General features: G+C 45.3%; 1 protein-coding gene across 2 annotated transcripts in view; it reads left to right on the top strand.

Annotated features, from left to right (window-relative positions):
- The first annotated feature begins 210 nt into the window (after nucleotides 1-210).
- Nucleotides 211-20,239, top strand: part of fig4a (FIG4 phosphoinositide 5-phosphatase a) — a 35,136-nt gene continuing 15,107 nt past the window's right edge. Inside the window, exons 1-13 of one of the 2 annotated variants that reach the window (XM_062467561.1) lie at nucleotides 211-559; nucleotides 786-881; nucleotides 1,920-2,018; nucleotides 2,556-2,679; nucleotides 5,110-5,266; nucleotides 5,617-5,667; nucleotides 6,299-6,450; nucleotides 6,624-6,752; nucleotides 8,567-8,667; nucleotides 9,200-9,362; nucleotides 15,619-15,716; nucleotides 18,480-18,613; nucleotides 19,200-19,316. In XM_062467561.1, the coding sequence (XP_062323545.1) occupies nucleotides 819-881; nucleotides 1,920-2,018; nucleotides 2,556-2,679; nucleotides 5,110-5,266; nucleotides 5,617-5,667; nucleotides 6,299-6,450; nucleotides 6,624-6,752; nucleotides 8,567-8,667; nucleotides 9,200-9,362; nucleotides 15,619-15,716; nucleotides 18,480-18,613; nucleotides 19,200-19,316 (1,388 nt within the window). In that variant the 5' untranslated portion in view covers nucleotides 211-559; nucleotides 786-818. Of the gene's footprint in view, nucleotides 560-701; nucleotides 882-1,919; nucleotides 2,019-2,555; nucleotides 2,680-5,109; nucleotides 5,267-5,616; nucleotides 5,668-6,298; nucleotides 6,451-6,623; nucleotides 6,753-8,566; nucleotides 8,668-9,199; nucleotides 9,363-15,618; nucleotides 15,717-18,479; nucleotides 18,614-19,199; nucleotides 19,317-20,239 lie in introns of both variants that reach the window. The other variant, XM_062467560.1, reaches the window with a different exon arrangement.

The following is a 20,239-nucleotide window of genomic DNA, read 5'->3' as shown; positions in this document are numbered from 1 at the left end:
TGTTTCCTGACGTAAAATGTAATAGGCCTTCACATACGCTCAATTTACATGTAATTGACATTGTCTTCGATACCTCGGGCATTAAACCTTATTGACTGTGCGGGCACCCGTACCAGCTGAATTCCACTGGTACGTCTCAAATGGCTTTGGACATCAGCAAAAACCAATGTCACGTGATAAAGCGGGGCTCAACCAAGGATCTAAATTTGGAAAATATTTCTTTAAAACTGTTGGGTTCAAAATAGTTATGCATTAGCTTTTAACTTACAACTCCACCGTGGAGTGGTCCCATGCGCTACGCACTTTGAAAACGGGTGCGAATATAATCACCGGGTGCAACGCAGCATTACACAGTTTTCCTAAACAAGCAGACCTCATGACAGTCACCTGATCGTAACAAGTGTATGAGAGCAAAATACAGTGTGTGCAAACTATTCTGGAACAAATGAGAGTTTAAGATGCTATGACTTAATTTATTGATAGTGCACCTTTTTCGCGTTAAAAGTTTTTTTTGTGTGGATATTTTTATTGCGTGCCTTGCTTAACTGGACGACATTTGGTAAGCAAAAAGACTGGCTGTTTACAGGGCAGTATGAATGCTAGTGATGCTACTGTGTTCGGTGCCTGCTTTCGTATTTACCATTCGAGTAACGTTGCTAAATATCATGCTGATGGTATTTTTTCATCTCCCTTTGTTCCAGTTCTAAATGTTCTAGTCTTCGCACTACGAAGTCTACGCAGCTTCTTGCCCACCGTGTGCACCAAATCAGTCTGTTTTGTTGTAGGCTACCAAGAACATCGACTTCAACCCATATATCATGCCTTTAACGGCGGCGGTCATCAGCGGGGTGCAGAAGCTGGTTCTGTACGAAACCAGGGCTGTAAGTCCCATTATTATATAAATTGCTAGTTCCTTTCCACTAGAGTTTACTCCTCAGCAAAAGCAATTTACACTCGTCTAGCTACGTACCAGGGTCAAATGACCCTCTTTCTTTCCTTAACCACCCGACTAATAACAAAGTTACTATTATTGTTAACATCTAGTGTTTATGCCTGCTTTGACTCCTTCAAGGAATGCGTACAGCCTAAGCCACTAGATGGCAGCAAGGTAGAACAATAATTGCCAGATTTGTGCAGCGTACTTCCGAATTCTCGATAGTAGCTGCTATCGAGAATTCGGTCATTATGAGATTTAAGATATTGCCTGTTTTAAAGAAACTCGTGAATACAGTTTCTACGTGCTCTCATGCAATATCATATGTTTGATCTAAAGGAGCAAACAAAAGCCAGTTTAACTACACTGCCATTTTAGTCACGTTGTTTTTCTTTGTACGTTTTGCATTTAACGTTACTTACAACCAAAGAGAGACCTAGCAAACGGCATTACAGTAACTTTTAAAGTATCGTTTTTATGTATTTTCTTGGCATTGACATAAAGTGGCTGTACCATGTCAGCTCCAGCTGGTCGATGATTAAGAGATGTTCAGAAAGTAGATCAAGACTTTATGCAATGAGGATTTGTAGCAGAACAGGATGACACAGGCCTTTGTTCCAGTCTGTTTTGTCTGAAACACGTTATGTCTGGACGTTAAAGACCCAATCTCACACCAAAAAGAGAGAAATAATGTTCTGTAGGTATTCTCCTTATGAGCCAATTAGTACAGGGTCTCTATTATGCTGAGGTGTGTGTTAGATGTTCTCTTTAATAAAAAAAAAAAGCCTGTAGTGTCAGAAGAAACTATTTTCTGTATGTAACAGTCTTCAATTAGTGTTCATTCTGGTCATTGATTTTCTAGTTTGAAACTGTCATCTCACTGTCCCTACTCATCCATGATTAACTCACCCATCCAAACAGCTGTCTCTGTTTGCATCTCTGTCTCACATTTGTCTACTGTTCATATCTTACCGGCTCACTTCAGAGATACTTTCTCGTGGGGAGCAATCACGCCCAGACCAAACATCGTGTTCTCAAAATTGACCGCACGGAACCTCGGGACCTTGTGATTATCGATGACAAGGTGAGATGCCACAGGAACCCAAAAGCCAACCACCAACCCCCATCCACACATGAACTACCCCAGTACTGTTGCATAACACAGAAGAGGATGCCTTGAGGTAAATTGTGCAATTTCACTCACCCTGGCCTAAGAGCCCTGCTGGGGACAGCTGAGATGATGGAAGCAGTTAGACTGCAGCTCTCCTCACTGTGATCATTACTGCTCCAGAAATCTATCGTCCTCCGCTTTACATTTTATTCTGGGGGGGGGGGGGGGGGGAGGGGGGGGGGTGCCAGAACATCACCCCGCCATCCTCCCCCACTGTACATGTTTTACAAGCTTTTCTGTGTAATGGTTAGCCTTACTTGTGTGCTACCTTGAGACCTGAGCCCTATTGTTGTGAAGTCCTTGTATTCCCATTTTTAAAGTTTCATGTGGTATGGAGGATGTCAGCAAGATTTAAGAGTTGTAAATTACATGCTATAAGGGTAGCTGTCATATATCTTGCTATCTTGCTATATGATGCTGACACCTGATCACCCTCTCCCTCTGGTCTAGCACGTGTACAGTCAACAGGAGGTCAGGGATTTGCTAGGGCGACTGGATCTTGGCAACCGCCCCAAGATGGGTCAGAAGGGCTCATCTGGCCTCTCCAGAGCTGTGTCTGCCTACGGCATCGTAGGTAAGAAAGAAAGAAAGCAACCACTTCCCTCACCCCCTTTCTTTCAGGTTGCCGTGGGAACCATGACCAGCCAGTCAGGGGATGTTTGTGGTATGTGTTCTGGAGGTCTGGAACCTACTTCCAAAGCTGCTTCCTGTGTCTAAATGTAGCTAATTATTGGTGGCTCATGTCAGACTGAGGCAAAGGCTCTTGGATGGAGTTTGAAGGTCCCAATACAAAGTAGGGCTTCTTGTCATGAAAGCAGATACTGTGTTTTCTGTGAATAGCATATGGAACTCTGTCTGAACTCATGTTCGGGCCATGTAGAGTAGAACTAACTGCAAGACCTCAGGAGCAAGCTTCTCTGTGTTTTTCCCCCTAGTAACTGCAGATCTCCAGCCTGCCAATAAAGCACTGTGTTACTTTATCCTGGCCTATCCTTGGGTTGCCATAGGACCCGTCTTCAAGGGGCCCAGAATGACAATGTCATCGTTACTTCTCTTACAGTCCTCTTGGATGGAGTAGCCAAATCAATGTTGTCACAGTCGTTCCGCCTTCACCTAATTACTTTTGCGTAATCTACCGCCTGTCCAATTTGGATATTTTTGCTTTTTGAAAGACAGTTGGCCTCCCTTTCCATTTCATCCATTAATAAAACATGACCCTACCATCGGAATTGATGGCAGCCCATTTGAATTATTACAGTAAGGAGGATGAGTTTAACCTATTTTTGCTTCCTAAATGTGTCTTTTGTATTAGAATCTCATTTGTCTGTCAGTGTCAGACTAGTTCGGTCCCTCTGTCTAAATGGATTTGTACTCTTCTGGTGATGAGGACAGCAGGGGTGATCCTGTCTGGTTAAAAATGTCAGAGTTATCAAGGTCACGGTGTACAAAAAATATGCATAAAGAGAGAGAAAGAACATGCGTGGAAGAGGGAAAGGAGGGTAGGGGGGGTTACAATTCCTGTTACCCGTTATGACGACTGTGGCTCAGCTTTCATCTTGGACATAGCCTCATCTGTTGGCCATGACTTGCGTTTATGGTTCTAAACGCAGGGTAATTGGTGTGACTGATAACAGGATTCATAGAGGCAGGACACGCACACACACACACACGCACACACAAGCACACTAAAATGCCATAATGATAATTATGTTTTTGTTCTCGGTACCATGTACATGATATTACCCTAACCAGCTGCAGGTAGTTAAAGTATGTGGTGCAGACAGATTATTAGAGGTGTTGGTCACAGCGACACAGACGGTCTCTGTCAATCTTTAAATTGGGCCCCCTTTCACGGTGCTATTTTCCCCACGTCACCACCAATTCACCCGTTGCAGTGTAAGAGACCTTTCCAGACTGATCTTTGATGTGGGGACAAAAGACAAGGCTTGCCATGTCAGGTAATATAAGGTTACTCAGTTGGCCTGTACTCTCAGGTCCTTTCATTGATAATCACGGACAATCAGCTGAGTGAAATTAGGTCACAAGCTTTTCCACAGCCCCATGAGTCAAGCTAGATCTTCCACAGTCCTGCTGTAAAAGTCTAATAGAGCCCCTTTAATGTGACATGATGATAGAAGGCAATCTAGGTCATCTCCGCCCTCCCAGTCCAAGACCAGTACAATGTATGCACAGTGCCTTTACTGCTAGGCTGACCAAACACATGTATGTGTAACATATGGCTTCCATTACCTAGCCACTGTGTGCTCAGTCTGCTACAGTTGTGCTAGCTCTAGGCTGTGACAAAAGCTTAGTGAGAATGCCAGAGAGGTGTTTATGACAGAGGGGATATCATGTCCTGCTTTAGACTGTCAGTGGAGCCAGACCAGTATCCGCGGACGATATAATACTATGTTCTGATTTAGCTAAGAAGATACAGATAGTCTCTGAAGCTCAATGTATCTCAACCTATTTCCAGACAAAGGTATTTCACCAGGGAAGCAGATGAGATGATGCGTCTGGGAACCACGGTGTGTGTTGCAGCCACAGCCTACATGAGCAGCACAGCCCTCCGCAGCCTGTCGTTGTGTCTGTTATGTAAAAGGTCCAAGGCTTTGAACAGGAGCGTCATGCTAATTCTGGCCCCCTTGACACAATTTCTCTTGGAAAACAGCAGTACCTTTGAGTGTGAAAAGCAAATGTTATATAAACGCATAAACTGCATCTCATTATTTAGTCTCTTTTATTACCTCTGAGATTTTCAATGGAGTATTCATTAGAAATTGAGGTTTTTGATTATGTCATGAGGCCATGGCATGGAGACACACACACACACACACACTCAATCAAATGTGAAAACTCTTTATCTTTGCTAAATGCTAATACAAATCTAGTTCAGAGAACTGAGGAGGTGTTGAGTGAAAGCAGTGGACAGGAAAGTGTGTACGTGTTATTTGGTATAGAAGAGAGGTCCGGGGATTCATGGTGTGTTGATGTGTCTCTGCAGGCTTTGTCCGCTTCCTGGAAGGCTATTACATTGTCCTGATCACCAAACGGAGGAAGATGGCTGACATAGGCGGCCACTCTATCTATAAGATCGAGGATACCAGCATGATCCACATCCCCAACGACTCAGTCAGGGTTACCCACCCTGACGAGGCCAGGTGGGAGAGACACCTTTCTGTACAGTATCTCTCTCACTCCCCTTCTTTTACTTTCCTTGAGTTGTTCACTGTTTCAGTCTCTCCTTTACCCCCTGCTTCTTTCTCATTCACACACTGTTATGTGCTGTCGGTATATGATGTCAAGGATGCACACACACACAATCTGTTCTCTAATTCTCACCTGTTGCATAAGACCTCTTGGTAACACTGACCTAGTAACCCAGTGAGACAGCCAGGAACGATGACATTGAACTCATTAACACAGCTTTTTTCCCGATCTGAAGAGGTTTTCATGATGACGTTGAAGCATCTAGCATCTGTGCTTTCTCCCTTCCATTGCTATCTTGCAGATATGTTAGGATCTTCCAAAACGTGGACCTTTCTAGCAACTTCTACTTTAGGTGAGCTGTTTTTTATTTGATCATATTATACAAGTCTCTGCTTTGAACAATTCGATACAAGGTTGTCTGCCAGCCAACACTTGAGCTGGTCTTATCTAGCAGACAGAAGATTCTCTCTCCAAACCCTCAGCAGCATCACCACATAGGTGTGATGTCCACACCCCAGGTGTGACGGCCCCACCTGAACTATATTCATTGCCTAATTTCAGGGGGGGAATTGTGGGTTTCGGATGTTTGGTTGAATAAACCAAGAATTGTATTAAACAGGGAATCAAATCTACAGTTAAAGTATCCAGTTGTTCTTGTCTTTTTGATGATACTCCAAAGGCAGGTAAACCTGAACTGAAAGTCCCTGATCTTATGTAATCATGACTTGCCAGGTGCTTGCCACGTCCAATAATAGTTCACTTATTGCTTTCATGTGTCTTCTGTTTCCTTTGACCGTGTCCTCCTAGCAACAGGTAATGATCCACAAAATGGCCAATTGATTTGAAATATTTAGCTTTTCAACAATGAATCTCTGATCCTTCCATCCATCCGTCTATCAGCCTAATCATTCAGACCAAACGCTCTCATCATTACTGTCTGTCTCTGTGTGTGTGTGTGTGTGTGTGTGTGTCTGACCCTCTAGCTATAGCTACGACCTCAGCCACTCGCTGCAATACAACCTGACGCTGCTGAAGAGCCCATGTGACCCAGGGGCGGAGCCAGAGGAGGAAGTGCACACGCAGAGCCGCCAGGACAGCTTTGACATCTTTGAGGACGAGGGTCTGCCCACACAAGGTTAGGCACGCAATCTCTTTCTTTAATTCATTCTTTATCCTTTCTTCCTCCCACCCCTTGATCCAGGGTTCTGCACCCCCACGCCGCCCCACTTTCTCTGTGCTGAAACTCCCTCCTAAACTTGTCGGTTGAACCTTTTCATCAATGTTGTGTGTTTGCTCCTCCTCTGTCAGTGGTCCACGGGATTCAGAACGAGCCCTACGCCAAGTATGTGTGGAACGCCAAGCTCCTGGAGTGTGTCAAGGACGTGGTGCATCACGACTGGCTCATGTACATCATTCACGGCTTCTGTGGACAGTCCAGTATCCTTTCCTCTTCACGGAAGAGAGGCCCCAGACCAAACAAACGTTTCAAGCACGTGTTTGAATGTGTGTGTGGGGGGGTCGGCCTTCAGTTTTTAAAGGAAAAAACAAACAAAAGGAACCCGTCGCCCTCTCAGTTTGCATTTGAGGAAAAAACCTTCAAAGCACTGATATTGTCAGACAGCCTATCTGAACCAACCTCTATGCAACACGTGCAGTGCTACAACCACCAAAGGCTCTGCTAACCAATTAGGTTTCTATCCACTGGTTGTGGAACAGCAATAAAAAGATGGCAAGTAAGAAATGGTTATCGGCTATGTAAACAGTGCAAGGTTTACACAGTGTGGCCATCTGCTAGGAGGAGGAGGAGGAGAGGGATGAAACTGGTTGCATATTTCATCACAAGCCGTGTTTATGTTTTAGATGAGAAAGATACAGGCGGGCATGATGTGTGTGTGTGTGTGTGCAGAAAACAGGGGGATCTCCTTCGCTGTTGTTCATTGTAGGTCTCAGTGGGACAACGAGATGGAGACATACAGATATACGCACACTCTCACAAGCCCACACTCTCTCTCACACGCGCACCCCTAGACCTACGTACACACACGCATTGCACATACTACACGTACATGCTTGCACTCACAAACTTTCTCGATCACACGCACAACTGTACATACACATACTCTCTCACAAGCACAACACCTACACACACACACACACACACACACAAACTCACATACGCGCACACACCACTTGTTGTCTGCCCACATTGAGTCTCCCCCTCAGAGAAGGGGGTCTGTATGGGGAAAGGGGGGCCCAGAGAAGGGGGTCTGTATGGGGAAAGGGGGGCCCAGAGAAGGGGGTCTGTATGGGGAAAGGGGGGCCCAGAGAAGGGGGTCTGTATGGGGAAAGGGGGGCCCAGAGAAGGGGGTCTGTATGGGGAAAGGGGGGCCCAGAGAAGGGGGTCTGTATGGGGAAAGGGGGGCCCAGAGAAGGGGGTCTGTATGGGGAAAGGGGGGCCCAGAGAAGGGGGTCTGTATGGGGAAAGGGGGGCCCAGAGAAGGGGGTCTGTATGGGGAAAGGGGGGCCCAGAGAAGGGGGTCTGTATGGGGAAAGGGGGGCCCAGAGAAGGGGGTCTGTATGGGGAAAGGGGGGCCCAGAGAAGGGGGTCTGTATGGGGAAAGGGGGGCCCAGAGAAGGGGGTCTGTATGGGGAAAGGGGGGCCCAGAGAAGGGGGTCTGTATGGGGAAAGGGGGGCCCAGAGAAGGGGGTCTGTATGGGGAAAGGGGGGCCCAGAGAAGGGGGTCTGTATGGGGAAAGGGGGGCCCAGAGAAGGGGGTCTGTATGGGGAAAGGGGGGCCCAGAGAAGGGGGGCTGTATGGGGGTTCATCAGATTCCTGGAAGTCCTTGCTCCCGTCACCAGGGTTTCTTCTGAGACAGAAGGGTGACAGGAAGACAAAGCAAGAGCAGAGACAATACAAGGTAGAAAAGGTTGATCGTGTATTGAAAGTTAAAGAGAAACTAGAAAAGTCAAAGTAAGAAAAGTTAAAGAAAAGTTGGACGGAGTGGGTCAGGCAACGAGAGGACAGGAAAGGTAAAGTAGAGAAGGAATCATCGGTAAAGGTGCTAAGGGTGGTGAGAGAGAGAGATGGAGGGATATGAGAATGATTATTAAGAAGATTCTAGGAATTGGAAAAAGAGTGAACTGTGACCATGGCACTGTGAATGTAAGCGTGTTTTTATGTGCTTGTGAGCGTACATGTGTGTGTGTGTGTACAGTGTATTGTGTGTCCCTCCTTAAACCTGGGCCACAGAGCTCCTGATATATGGAAGGCCGGTCCATGTGACGCTCATCGCCAGGCGCTCAAGCAAGTTCGCCGGAACTCGCTTCCTCAAAAGAGGAGCCAACTGCCAGGTATTCACTGCCGTTGCCATGGCAACATGGCCCACTTGTCCCCCGGTGCCTCATAATAGCAGCAGCAGGGGTGGAGCGGGGATGGTCAGATTTGGAGGGAGGGAGGGAGGGAGGGGGGTGGGATGGGGCAGAGCAGGAGGAATTGGTTGGGTGAGTTGTCAACAGCGTGATTAGGGGGGTGGGCGAAGACTGAGTGAGGGTAACATGATGTCTCTGTCCCCATCTCTGTGTGTGTGTGGGAGAGAGAAAGACAGAGAGAGAGAGGTGGGTTTGTCTTTACCTCGGTGGCACTGTCTCTGGCTTACATGCATGCTTTTTGGGAAAGATTATTAATCTGTGCTCTGATCCTACTGTACGTGGCATCCCAGCTATATGTAACACACATGCTATGACTTCATGTATATATTGAAAACCAGCAGAAATGTGGTTGTGTGTATTGGAAATAGGATTTAATTGACAAGACAAAAAATCCAAATCAAGTGGGACAAAAGATTGAAATGCATCTTCCTTGTCTGACTCCTCCCCCGTGTAGGGCGACGTGGCCAATGAGGTTGAGACAGAGCAGATCATCCATGACGCCTCTGTGATGTCGTTCAGAGCGGGAAGCTATTCGTCCTATGTCCAGGTCCGGGGCTCCGTGCCCCTCTACTGGTCCCAAGACATCTCCACCATGATGCCCAAGCCCCCTATACGCTGTGAGTCTCCTACCCCTACATCCCCATGTTCTGGAAGTGCACCCCACAACACATTTTTGTAGTAAGTTTGATGATGCAGGCCTCTGGTCTCTCGTCCTGTTTAAAAAGACCCAGTGAAGAAAGGGAGTAGTGATGAGGCGAGGGACCGAGGGAGGCAGGGACCGGGGGAGGCGGGGACCGAGGGAGGTGGGGACCGAGGGAGGTGGGGACCGAGGGAGGCGGGGACCGAGGGAGGTAGGGACCGAGGGAGGTAGGGACCGAGGGAGGCAGGGACCGAGGGAGGCAGGGACCGAGGGAGGCAGGGACCGAGGGAGGCAGGGACCGAGGGAGGCAGGGACCGAGGGAGGCAGGGACCGAGGGAGGCAGGGACCGAGGGAGGCAGGGACCGAGGGAGGCAGGGACCGAGGGAGGCAGGGACTGAGGGAACTTAAGGTAACAGCTTGAGGCATCATAGACAAAAGACAAGCTTCACTCCTAAACCAAGGAACAGGGAATCAAGTGAGTGACATCCATCCATCTGTCCCTCCCTCCCACTTGTCCTCTTCATCTATTTCTTTCATTATCAGTCCTGCAGAATTAACCTCCAGAGATTTAGTTTCTGCGATGGAAAAGGAAGAAAGCCTGCAGATAGGTGTGTGTTGAGTCTGGACTGTTTTGAATTCTATGATCTTCCCTCATTTGCCCTTCAGTATATCCCAGGATGACATTTAGCTGCATGTGTGTGATTGTGACTGAGTGATAACTTACCTAATCTACTCCCCCTGTCTGGCCTTTATCCATCCCAGCCTGGCATTTCCTTTCATAATCAACAAATGCAAGATGGATCAGGTTTCTTCTGTATAAGTTCAGTGTCGTACTCAGCCCTAAACCCAACCCCACTTCACCCCAAAAACTACATTTTCCCCAAAACCTCACCCCACCCCAGAGCCACAGCTCACCCCAAAATCCCAATTCACCCCAATATTCTCTGTATAAAATAGGTAATCACTGTTGGTACAATACATGACTTTTGGCGTGTCTGGGACAAAGGATTGAGTCATAGTCAATCACTACACTCCCACTTAGATTTAACTGCCCTTTTATTTTTAATAACTCCTAGATCTGATTCAGCTTCCTTACTTCACCACTCAGTTTTTTTGCAGGCACTGTGTGTTCCTGTGTGATTATATAACCAGATCTTAACATGGAGGTTACAATGCCTTACTAAAGTATTCACTCCCTTCTACCCAACTCACCTTTTTCAACCTAACTGCCTCATATCAATAATGTATTATAGATTTTCCCACTCGTCTACATTAGTTATGTGTATTTGTAAGACATCAGTGGTACATTAGAAGCACTGCCTACAGGTGTAGTTGTTGATGAGTATAGTTTACTTTTGTGAGGCACCTTAATGCCATAGAAATCCCGGTCAGGTAGGTGTATTGCGACTGCGCTGGTGCTCCAGAACCACCTCATAATGCATATGAAGGCAGACTTTCCATCTCTCTCAGCATGTTTCCTTCATTATAAGGTGCTGTGTTACGTGATGTCGGTCGCAGCTTAATGACCAGCCTGGTGTAAGTGGAGGTCTTTGGCGGTGTGAAGGAGGTGCATGCTGGCTATGCGTGATGTCTGACTCATTACCTGCCCTGATTACAGGGTAGGAGGGAAATGAGCCCCACTTTTCTTTTTACTCTGTTTTCACTTTCTCTTTCTACTTTCAATCTCTCTGTCACACAGTTTTTTTTTCTTCGTTTTTTTTCTCTTTGTCCCTCACCTTATTTCCCAGGTGAGGGACCATTTAGATATAAACACATTCAGCTGACCCAGATTCTCCTTTCTTCTTCCTGATTGGTTGAAATGGGGTGCTGTCCTGTGAAGATAGTTTACACCCGTTCGTTGAAAAACAACGGTGAAAGACAGGATGATGGACAAGGACAAACAAAGAGGATTTTCAAGTGCTGCTGTTTTGTCAGGGTCAGAGCCATAGAAAAAGAGAGTTGCGACACTTCCATAGACTCCCATTGTTATCGAGGAATGCGGAAGTAAAGCGTGTCACATGCGACCTGTAGTTCCAAACATTGCATTTTCCACCGTTCAACCCCATTCATTTTCAGTGTTTCCGAAGCAAGTTAGCTGGTAAATTGATGAAAATCCTTCATTTTTTCATATTTTTACCACCACATATCAATTGTTATTAGTAGTATTTCATATAGCTAGCTTTAGATAAAGTGTATCGTAAGATTATAGCTTGTTTGATTCGAAACGCAGTTAGAGCTAGACTGTAGGTCTAGCTAGTAACATAAGCAACACTTTTACTGAAGCTACCTAGAGAGCACGTGTATCATAACCAGAAGTCAGTTGGCTTATAGTCTGTCAAATTAGTTCTAATTATTGGTGTTCGTTGGCATACAAAGTAAGTCTTCTATATATAGCTCTTATTAGCCAAGTTAGTAGAGCTAGCAACAATGAATTGCAAATTAAGTGGTCCGAAGCAAGTTAGCTGGTAAATTCACGAAAATCCTGCATTTTTTCATATTTCGACCACCACATATCAATTGTTATTGGGTGTGCTCAAGCCTTCGGCGAGAGCACAACCTTTGTTCTCTCACATATATATTTATTTATTATTGTGAGAATGCTGTTCAGCATTCTCACTATTGTTTTTCAACTTCTTAGTTCTTCCGCCGTTTTTTGGCCTTTAACTCGTTCTGCATACTTTAACCGATTCCTACAACTTTTGTATCAAAACGTTCAGCTCCTTCAGGAGATGATGGCTATGACTTTTGGTATTTCTCACTTTTATACTTTTTAAGACATTAAGGTTTTTGTGCAAATTATTCTCCCATTAAAAGTAATGGTAAATCCTTTCAAATCATTAAAAAGCTTCCTCCTCTTTCAAACGTAACTACTTCAGCTTACTTTCAGCTAGAGACACCATTCAACCTTTAAAATGTTCACAAGACATTCAGCTATTCCCAAATGATTCAGCTTTTTCAAATGTTCAGCCAATTTTGAATTATGACAGTTTGAAATACATTAAAATGTTTGCTCCTTCTTGATTTTTATGAATGAGCAGCAAGCAGTGGCACACTCTGCTTGCTGCTCTTTTTCTGATATTCAACTAATTTGTCAAACAAATTCCTCTAACGTTCATATAGTTTAACTTAGACACAAGTTATACCTTAAAATGTAGGAAAAATTGTCCTCTTTCAGCCAATGTAACTACTAAAGAGCTCACATTTACAGATTTTCAGCTATGAGCCTTGAAGCGAGAGCAGCCTTTCAAATTCTCTCACTAACTTCAATGGAGAGGTGAGTAAAATCAGTCAGAGAAAGCAGGAAGAAACAAGATTTTGAAACTGCCGATAGTCGTATTTCTGACCGCACAGACATATAAAGGACATCTCTGGTTTCGGCAGAGTCTTGGGTCTCGGAAAATATCCTTATATTTTGGATTGGACGTATAGTTTTGCGTCTAGGTCAACTTGTTTGAGGTGTGGATGCTAGGTAAATGTTCGTTTTTCTCTCTGCCTAGCTCGTTAGCTATCACAGCTGCGCCATCACCGTGGCAACCAAACAAACAAGCACCAGGAAAGCAAAAGGAACACGTTTTTGAAACTGCAGGTAGAGTCGTATTTCTGACTGCACAGACATATAAAGAATATCTCTGGTTTCGACAGAGTCTTGGGTCTCGGAAAATATCCTTATATTTTGGATTGGACGTACAGTTTTGCGTCTAGGTTATCTTGTTTGAGGTGTGGATTCTAGCTACATTTCTCTTATTCTCTGCCTAAACTTTGTCAATCTGTTCATGAAAATAATTAATGTCAGGCTAAACCGTACAACGGAACGTTAAATCAAATTCAACCAACGCAATCGCTACCAAGACGAACACAGCAGTAGTCTACTGTACTTTACAATTTACCAAGGCAGCTTCTCCACACGGCTATATCGCACTTGGCGTTGTTACTGACAATGATCGCTACCAGTGAGCTTTTTATGAAAGCGATTTTCCACTAAATAAATGTCAAGCTTATTTACGTTTTTGGGGGCATATTTTCAGTTAGCAGATGGTACTGTTTGAATCGCGATTCCATCTTCTACTGCCTGTAACGTCGTAGAATAATCTTCAAAGGGGGTTCTTTATTCATGAATGAATGCAATATGAGTAGGCTAAATGCCTTAAAATATCACGAGAAGGGAAAAACTTTAAAGGACGTTTAAGTCATAGAGATTAGGTCAATTTTTACACAGGTCTGCCAAATTTATTCGTTTTGATTCAACGATGAGGCTGCCTCTTGCAGGGGAAATGAGAAGACATCTATTTCATTCTACACTTCACTCGTATTTTCAGTTGTAAATGAGCAGCAAAAAAAATATTTTAAATCTACTGTATGTAATCTTTATAAATAATAAGTATGCATTTTTATATAAAATATACAGAACTATCAGTTGTAAAAATGTCATCCAAAAACGGACCCCTGTGCAACCGACGCAAGCAAACACACCCTACAATTTCCCCAGAAATTGTACCCTCTCTAGTTAGTATTATTTTATATAGCCAGCTTTAGTTAAAGTTTATCGTAAGCTTGTTAGATTCTAAATGCAGTTGGAGCTAGACTGTAGGTCTACGTAAGCAACACTTTTACTCTAGCTAGCTGTACATGTATCATAGCCAGAAGATCACCGGATCACTACAAACAAAAGGAGTGGAAGAACACAGGACATATTGTACAATAAAATGTTTTATTGAATGCAGTCGGTTGCCTTGTTTATTCTGTTCTATTTACCAAACTCCTTTCTTGTCTTAAATTGAGCAGTTGCTGGTGATAATGGTTAGATTCAACTTGCATCAAGTACTACAAATATAAGTGTTGTTAATGTGGTAGGCTAAATTGTAAGTGGGCTGATGAATAAAAAAAACGTTTAACAAGACCCATTTACTTCAACCGTCTAAGGTTAAACGTTAAGTGGAACAATATAGTCCTCATTAGGCTACTGTTTGGTTTGTACAGTATGGTAGCTAGCATAGCCATTTCTAGCTCTGCTTCACAATATTGCGTTATGTATAAGTTCATGTAATACATACATGTTAATAAAGTATCAGACATACATGATACAACACACCAGTAACCAATTGACATTATGTGTTAATATACCGAAAATGTCCGTGAATCGAGATGGTGCTGCTGTCTGTCCCGCCGAAAACCATTCAAACAGGTTGACAGCAGTGGGGGTTTTGTTTAACCCTCGTGCTGCCTTCGGGTCACATGACCTAAAGGTTCATAACGAACCATCGTTGTGTTTACCCAATTTTACCCAATACAAAAACAAATAAAAATAATTTTCTTTTAACCTTCGCAATGTGGGGGGTCTGAGACAGCCCAACGGTTAAAAGAAAATGCTTCACTTTGTTTTTGTATGCGGTAAAGTTGTCGCAATACGACGGTGGGTCACACGGCTGATGGGTCAGAACGACCCGAAGATAACACAAGGGTTAACTACAGGGAGCTACCGGAACCACGTGACAAAAAAGCTCTAGCCTTTTTCCTGTGTTTCACTGGCAGTGAGTGTTCACAATGTTCTATTTCACTCCATTCTACACCAAACACGTCAGGGAGGACTGCCTTTTGTAGATACGAGTCTGCTGAAGATAGACAGAATATCGGATTTCTTTAACCAAGCCTGTTTCATTCATCATTTGCCTGAGAAAGCGACTTCCGTTGGCCAGCTTCATTGAAAACCATTCAAACCGGTTGACAGCAGTGGGTTTTTTTGGAACTACAGCGAGCTACATGAACCACGTGATCACGTGTCGGCGAGATCAAAGCGTGTCGCAACTCTCTTTTTCTATGGCTCTGGTCAGGGTGTGCTACGTAACCACCCGCTTTAACTGTACCCTGGCTGACCTGCTGGTTCGGTTACTTGGCATGTGTTCTCCTTTATGACTTCACTGATTGGCTAGTTCTGAATACGTGATTTGTTGGTCGAGGAGGACCTAATTAATAATAAACAGTCCTATTGCATTGTAGAACACATATTTATTGAACAGGTTAGTTTGAATATACCACATATCTCAGAACAAGGTTGAAACCTTGGTTGAAAAAGGTTGAAACTGTCCTGTTAGAAGTAGTTGACCTTAGGCCTGTATGCATCTGATGGCTGCCTCAGACATCCTCCACCCAGTCGCCTGGTCACAACCATACCAATGTTCTGAACTGCTCACGTACGGGCACACTACTGATTCTCATTGACCTCTGACCTCCCACAGTGGACCAGGCCGACCCCTACGCCCACGTGGCCGCGCTCCACTTCGACCAAATGCTGCAGCGCTTCGGGTCACCCATCATCATCCTCAACCTCGTCAAGGTAACCTAGCAGCCTCTCCTCTTCCTCAGCTCTGACCCTGCAGAAAAGAGCCCAAGCTCACAACATCAGAAAGGTTTAAGAGACACGTGAGGCGCAAAATATAGGAGCTCTTTCATGCAGAGCAATGAGGTCACGACAATGACAGAGAAATGGATAGCGTGCCATAGAATAAGGTCGCTGTGGCTAGTTAGACTGGAGGAGGGAATAAACTGGTCATTACTAGCTGTTGATGCCCCTTATAAAAGGTAGAGACAGCACGCACGCGCTCTATGACTCATACGACCAGACACACCTTAAAAACATACTCGTATACGTTCCCCAGACACACACACATCCTCTCAACTCTACATGTAACCTTTCTATCCACACTGCGTGGCAAATCCAGAGCCTTCCCTGGTTTTGTGTCCAGTGTCCAGCTCACATTGTCATCCCCAAGACAACGGATAAAGAAATATCCAATCAGATCCCTCACACAAATGTGAGACCAGGGGAGTGTGAAAGGGAACCCCCTCTATCTTCACACTCTGCCTCTTCCTTCCTGAGAAAGAGAGAGAGGGACAGAGAGAGAGGGACAGAGAGAGAGAGGGACAGAGAGAGAGAGGGACAGAGAGAGTGTGGAAGACAGGTTGATATTAAACAGAAATAAACCATGAAATTACAATAGTCTACGGGGCTGTGGGAGTGATGTATACTGTGGTGGCCGTGATCACGGCCAGAGATGGGAATTGTGTGTTAGTGTGTATGTGCATGAGTGTCTTTGTGTGTTCCTCTATAAGTGTGTGTTAATGGAAAACGATGATGCAGAGACGTGTCTAATGGCCAGAAGTTTTTTTACGTGGAGTGTCTGTGTCATGGTATCAAGGTGGTTGGAAACACTTGGTGAACTAATTTAGCCATTAACACACTGCTCATTAGGCTGCATGCTGGGATACTGATTGGCATGTGTGTTGATATCTGTGGGATATTAAAGGCTGTTGTGTGTGATTAGCTGTGTAGTGGCACACTTTAAATGGGGACAAGATGGGAGAAAAAGAGGTGGGGAGGGATAAGGGGGTGGAAGTGGGGAGGGACGTAGGGAGGGAGGGAAGTTGGGGTAGGAGGAGGGGAGAGAGGGAGGAGGTGGGGATGGAGGAGGGGAGAGAGGGAGAAGGTGGGGAAGAAGGAGGGGAGAGAGGAAGGAGGGGGGGAAGGAGGAGGGGATAGAGGGAGGGGAGAGAGGGAGGAGTTGGGGAAGGACGGGAGAGAGGGAGGAGGTGGGCTAGGAGGAGGGGAGAGAGGGAGGAGGAGGGGAGAGAGGGAGGAGGTGGGGAAGGAGGAGGGGAGAGAGGGAGGAGGAGGGGAGAGAGGGAGGAGGTGGGTTAGGAGGAGGGGAGAGAGGGAGGAGGTGGGTTAGGAGGAGGGGAGAGAGGGAGGAGGTGGGGAGAGAGGGAGGAGGTGGGGAAGGAGGAGGGGAGAGAGGGAGGAGGAGGGGAGAGAGGGAGGAGGTGGGGAAGGAGGGGGGGAGAGAGGGAGGAGGGGAAGGAGGAGGGGAGAGAGAGAGAGGAGGTGGGAAGAGAGGGAGGAGGTGGGGATGGAGTAGCAGTTCGAATTGGGTGTTTGTAATACAGACATGATGTTTAAAATATGCTGTTCTTCTATTTCAATGCCTTTTTTTTTATTAACATTACTTAAGAAAGAAAGACAATTAGGAACAAAATCTTACAGTCAAAGAAACACTCAGACACAGCTGATGTGAGTGACATGACTCACTCTTTTTAAGTGTTACCGGAAGAAAATAAACAACTTATTTTTTGTCTTGGATGGGGTGTTGATGGATGAAAATGGTTTTGGTCACAGTGGTGTGGTCTACAATCTACCCAGACGCTCCCATGTTACCCCGCTCCTCATCTCTCTCCACTGGCTACCTATCATGGCCCGTATCAGATTCAAGACCCTGGTATTGACCTTCCGAGCAGTGAACGGGACTGCACCCGTCTACATCAAGTCTCTCCTGCAGCCTTACACCCCCACCCGTCACCTACGGTCTTCTTCAGACAACCGCCTGGTGGTCCCACCGCTCAAGACCGCCCGGTCCCAACACAAGCTCTTCTCCTGTCTGGCCCCCCAGTGGTGGAATCAACTCCCCACCTCCGTCAGAGACACTGACTGTCTCTCCACCTTCAAGAAAAGGCTCAAGACGCACTTGTTCCGGGAGTACAACGGTACTTAGGAATGGTTCGCTTGACCCGATGTTAGTTTCCTCAAGGATCACAATGACTCTTGCTCAGAGACTTGTTGCTCTTGTGGTTAGTGGTAACTGATTTAAAATTGTTTGTACTCGCATAGCAGTTCATGTTGTTTAATTGTAACTTGTTTAACTACATGCTCTTATGGTTCTTCCCTTTGGCACTTACTTTGGTTGTTCACAATGTGTGCTTCATGTTTTGGCTACTTGTAATGTTTTGTGGCTATCTCGTTGTTATGATCAGTGACCTATGCACTTTGTAAAGCTCTCTCTTGGAAGTCGCTTTGGATAAAAGCGTCTGCTAAATGAATAAATGTAATGTAATGTGTTGTTTAGATAACAACCTAGATTATAATTCTTTTTTGCAACAAAGGTTTCTCTCTCCTGTCCAACCAAAGTGGTCATGTAATTCAATATTTACCGACAGAAAAGAATGACGTGCCAAGTAAAAGTAGGCCATAGACCCAGTTTCATAACCAAACACAGCTTTGTGTCTTGGATCACACTTTTGTATTGGTGTTTTTTTTGGGGGGGTGTAGAAACGAGAGAAACGGAAGCATGAGAAGATCCTGAGTGAGGAGTTGCATCCAGCCATCTTAAACCTCAACCAGTTCCTCCCACCAGAACACTGCATCGACTACATTGCCTGGGATATGGCACGGTACACCAAAAGGTAGCTGTCAGCCAATCATTTAGTTTATCTTAGCCTTGTAAGCTTAGCAATGAGCTACATCAAAGTGAAGCAGCTCATCTTCTGTCAAATAAGACAGCCAAAAAGGGAAGAAATCTTACCTTAACTTCCATTTCCCCATACACATTGGACTCAGGTCTTTCTCAATCCATTTACATGACACGTGTCAGTATATTGTACAACGTATTTTCTACACTGCTGTGCACAGTTTTGCATGTACAATCAGATAGCTTAGTGGCTGCCGTAGCCATGGAAACTGAGGGAGGCAGGGATGTATTTTGTGTTCATGTCTGCAGCCTTGTTAATATCCATGAACCCACACTGCCGAGTCCACTCACAACTGCTACCTTACCTTCAGGAGATGTTCAATGCTCTTGTCATTTAAGTTTATTTTAAAGTCTAACTTTTCTCCTCCCTCACCCTTTGCACCCTCTCTATTTATCTGTCCTTGTTTTTTTCTTTCTGTCCTTGTATCTCACTTTTCTTATTTGTGTTGATCTAACTTTCTGTCTCCCCCCCCCCCCACCTCCTTTTTTATCAATCTTCTCTCTCTTTCCTCCCGCCCCAGTAAACTGTGTAACGTGCTGGACCGCCTCAGTATGATAGCAGAGAATGTGGTCAAGAGGACTGGCTTCTTCATCAACCGTTCCGATTTCTACTGCCACAACCTCCGGCCGGATGACAGGTTAGTCCCTCCTACACACACTCTCCATCCCCTGGCCTACCCATCCAGCTACCTCAACTACAGGACCCTCCCCAAACTTAGAACTCACAAACACACACATACACACAAAGACCCAAAGCCCTACCACCCGCCTCTGTCTATTTCAGAACCAGGTTTAATATAACCTTTTTCCCCGTTAGAGTGTCTGCTAATGGGAATCATAAAAAGTCCATCTGGGAACTCCCCAAAGATGTGGACCATTAATAGAGACAGCGGTTGTCTGAGTAACCAGTCAGAGCCTAACTGGCTGAGAGGATGGCAGACCATGCAACCTAGTGCTGAGGGACTCTGCTCCCACACATCCTAATCACATGGTGTGGACATGACCACTCCATTACATAAATAGCAGCACCAAAGCTAATGCTTGTATTCTTTACCATTATTATGATGCCAGCACTGTCAAACACCAGCTTCACAAACATTCCCTCTCCATGTTTCTTTCCAACAAACAAAAAGTTGTCTCTCTCTCTCACACTCCCTCTGTCTTCTGAGGGTTGATAAATCCATGCTAGCTCAATTCCATTTGCATTAAGTCATTTAGCAGTCGCTCTTATCCAGAGCGACATACAGTAAGTACAGGGACATTCCCCCGAGGCAAGTAGGGTGAAGTGCCTTTCCCAAGGACACAACGTAATTTGGCACGGCTGGGAATTGAACCTGCGACCTTCTGATTAATAGCCCGATTCCCTAACCGCTCAGCCATCTGACTCCCTTCCAATTCCAAGACTGGACGTGCTGTAAATCCAGACCCCCTCCTGACTCCATGTGTGTTTATTGTCCTCACACACACAAACACACAGGCCAAGTTTCTCAGACCAGTCTGGAATTCCGTTTCCATAGAAGACGACTGACATGTGATTGTAGTGATACTGTATGTGACAGAT

This window comes from Osmerus eperlanus, chromosome 8 (genome assembly GCF_963692335.1).
Source record: "Osmerus eperlanus chromosome 8, fOsmEpe2.1, whole genome shotgun sequence".
NCBI lineage: Eukaryota > Metazoa > Chordata > Actinopteri > Osmeriformes > Osmeridae > Osmerus > Osmerus eperlanus.
Note: the sequence above shows the minus strand (reverse complement) of the source record. Positions and strands in the feature narration are given on the sequence as shown.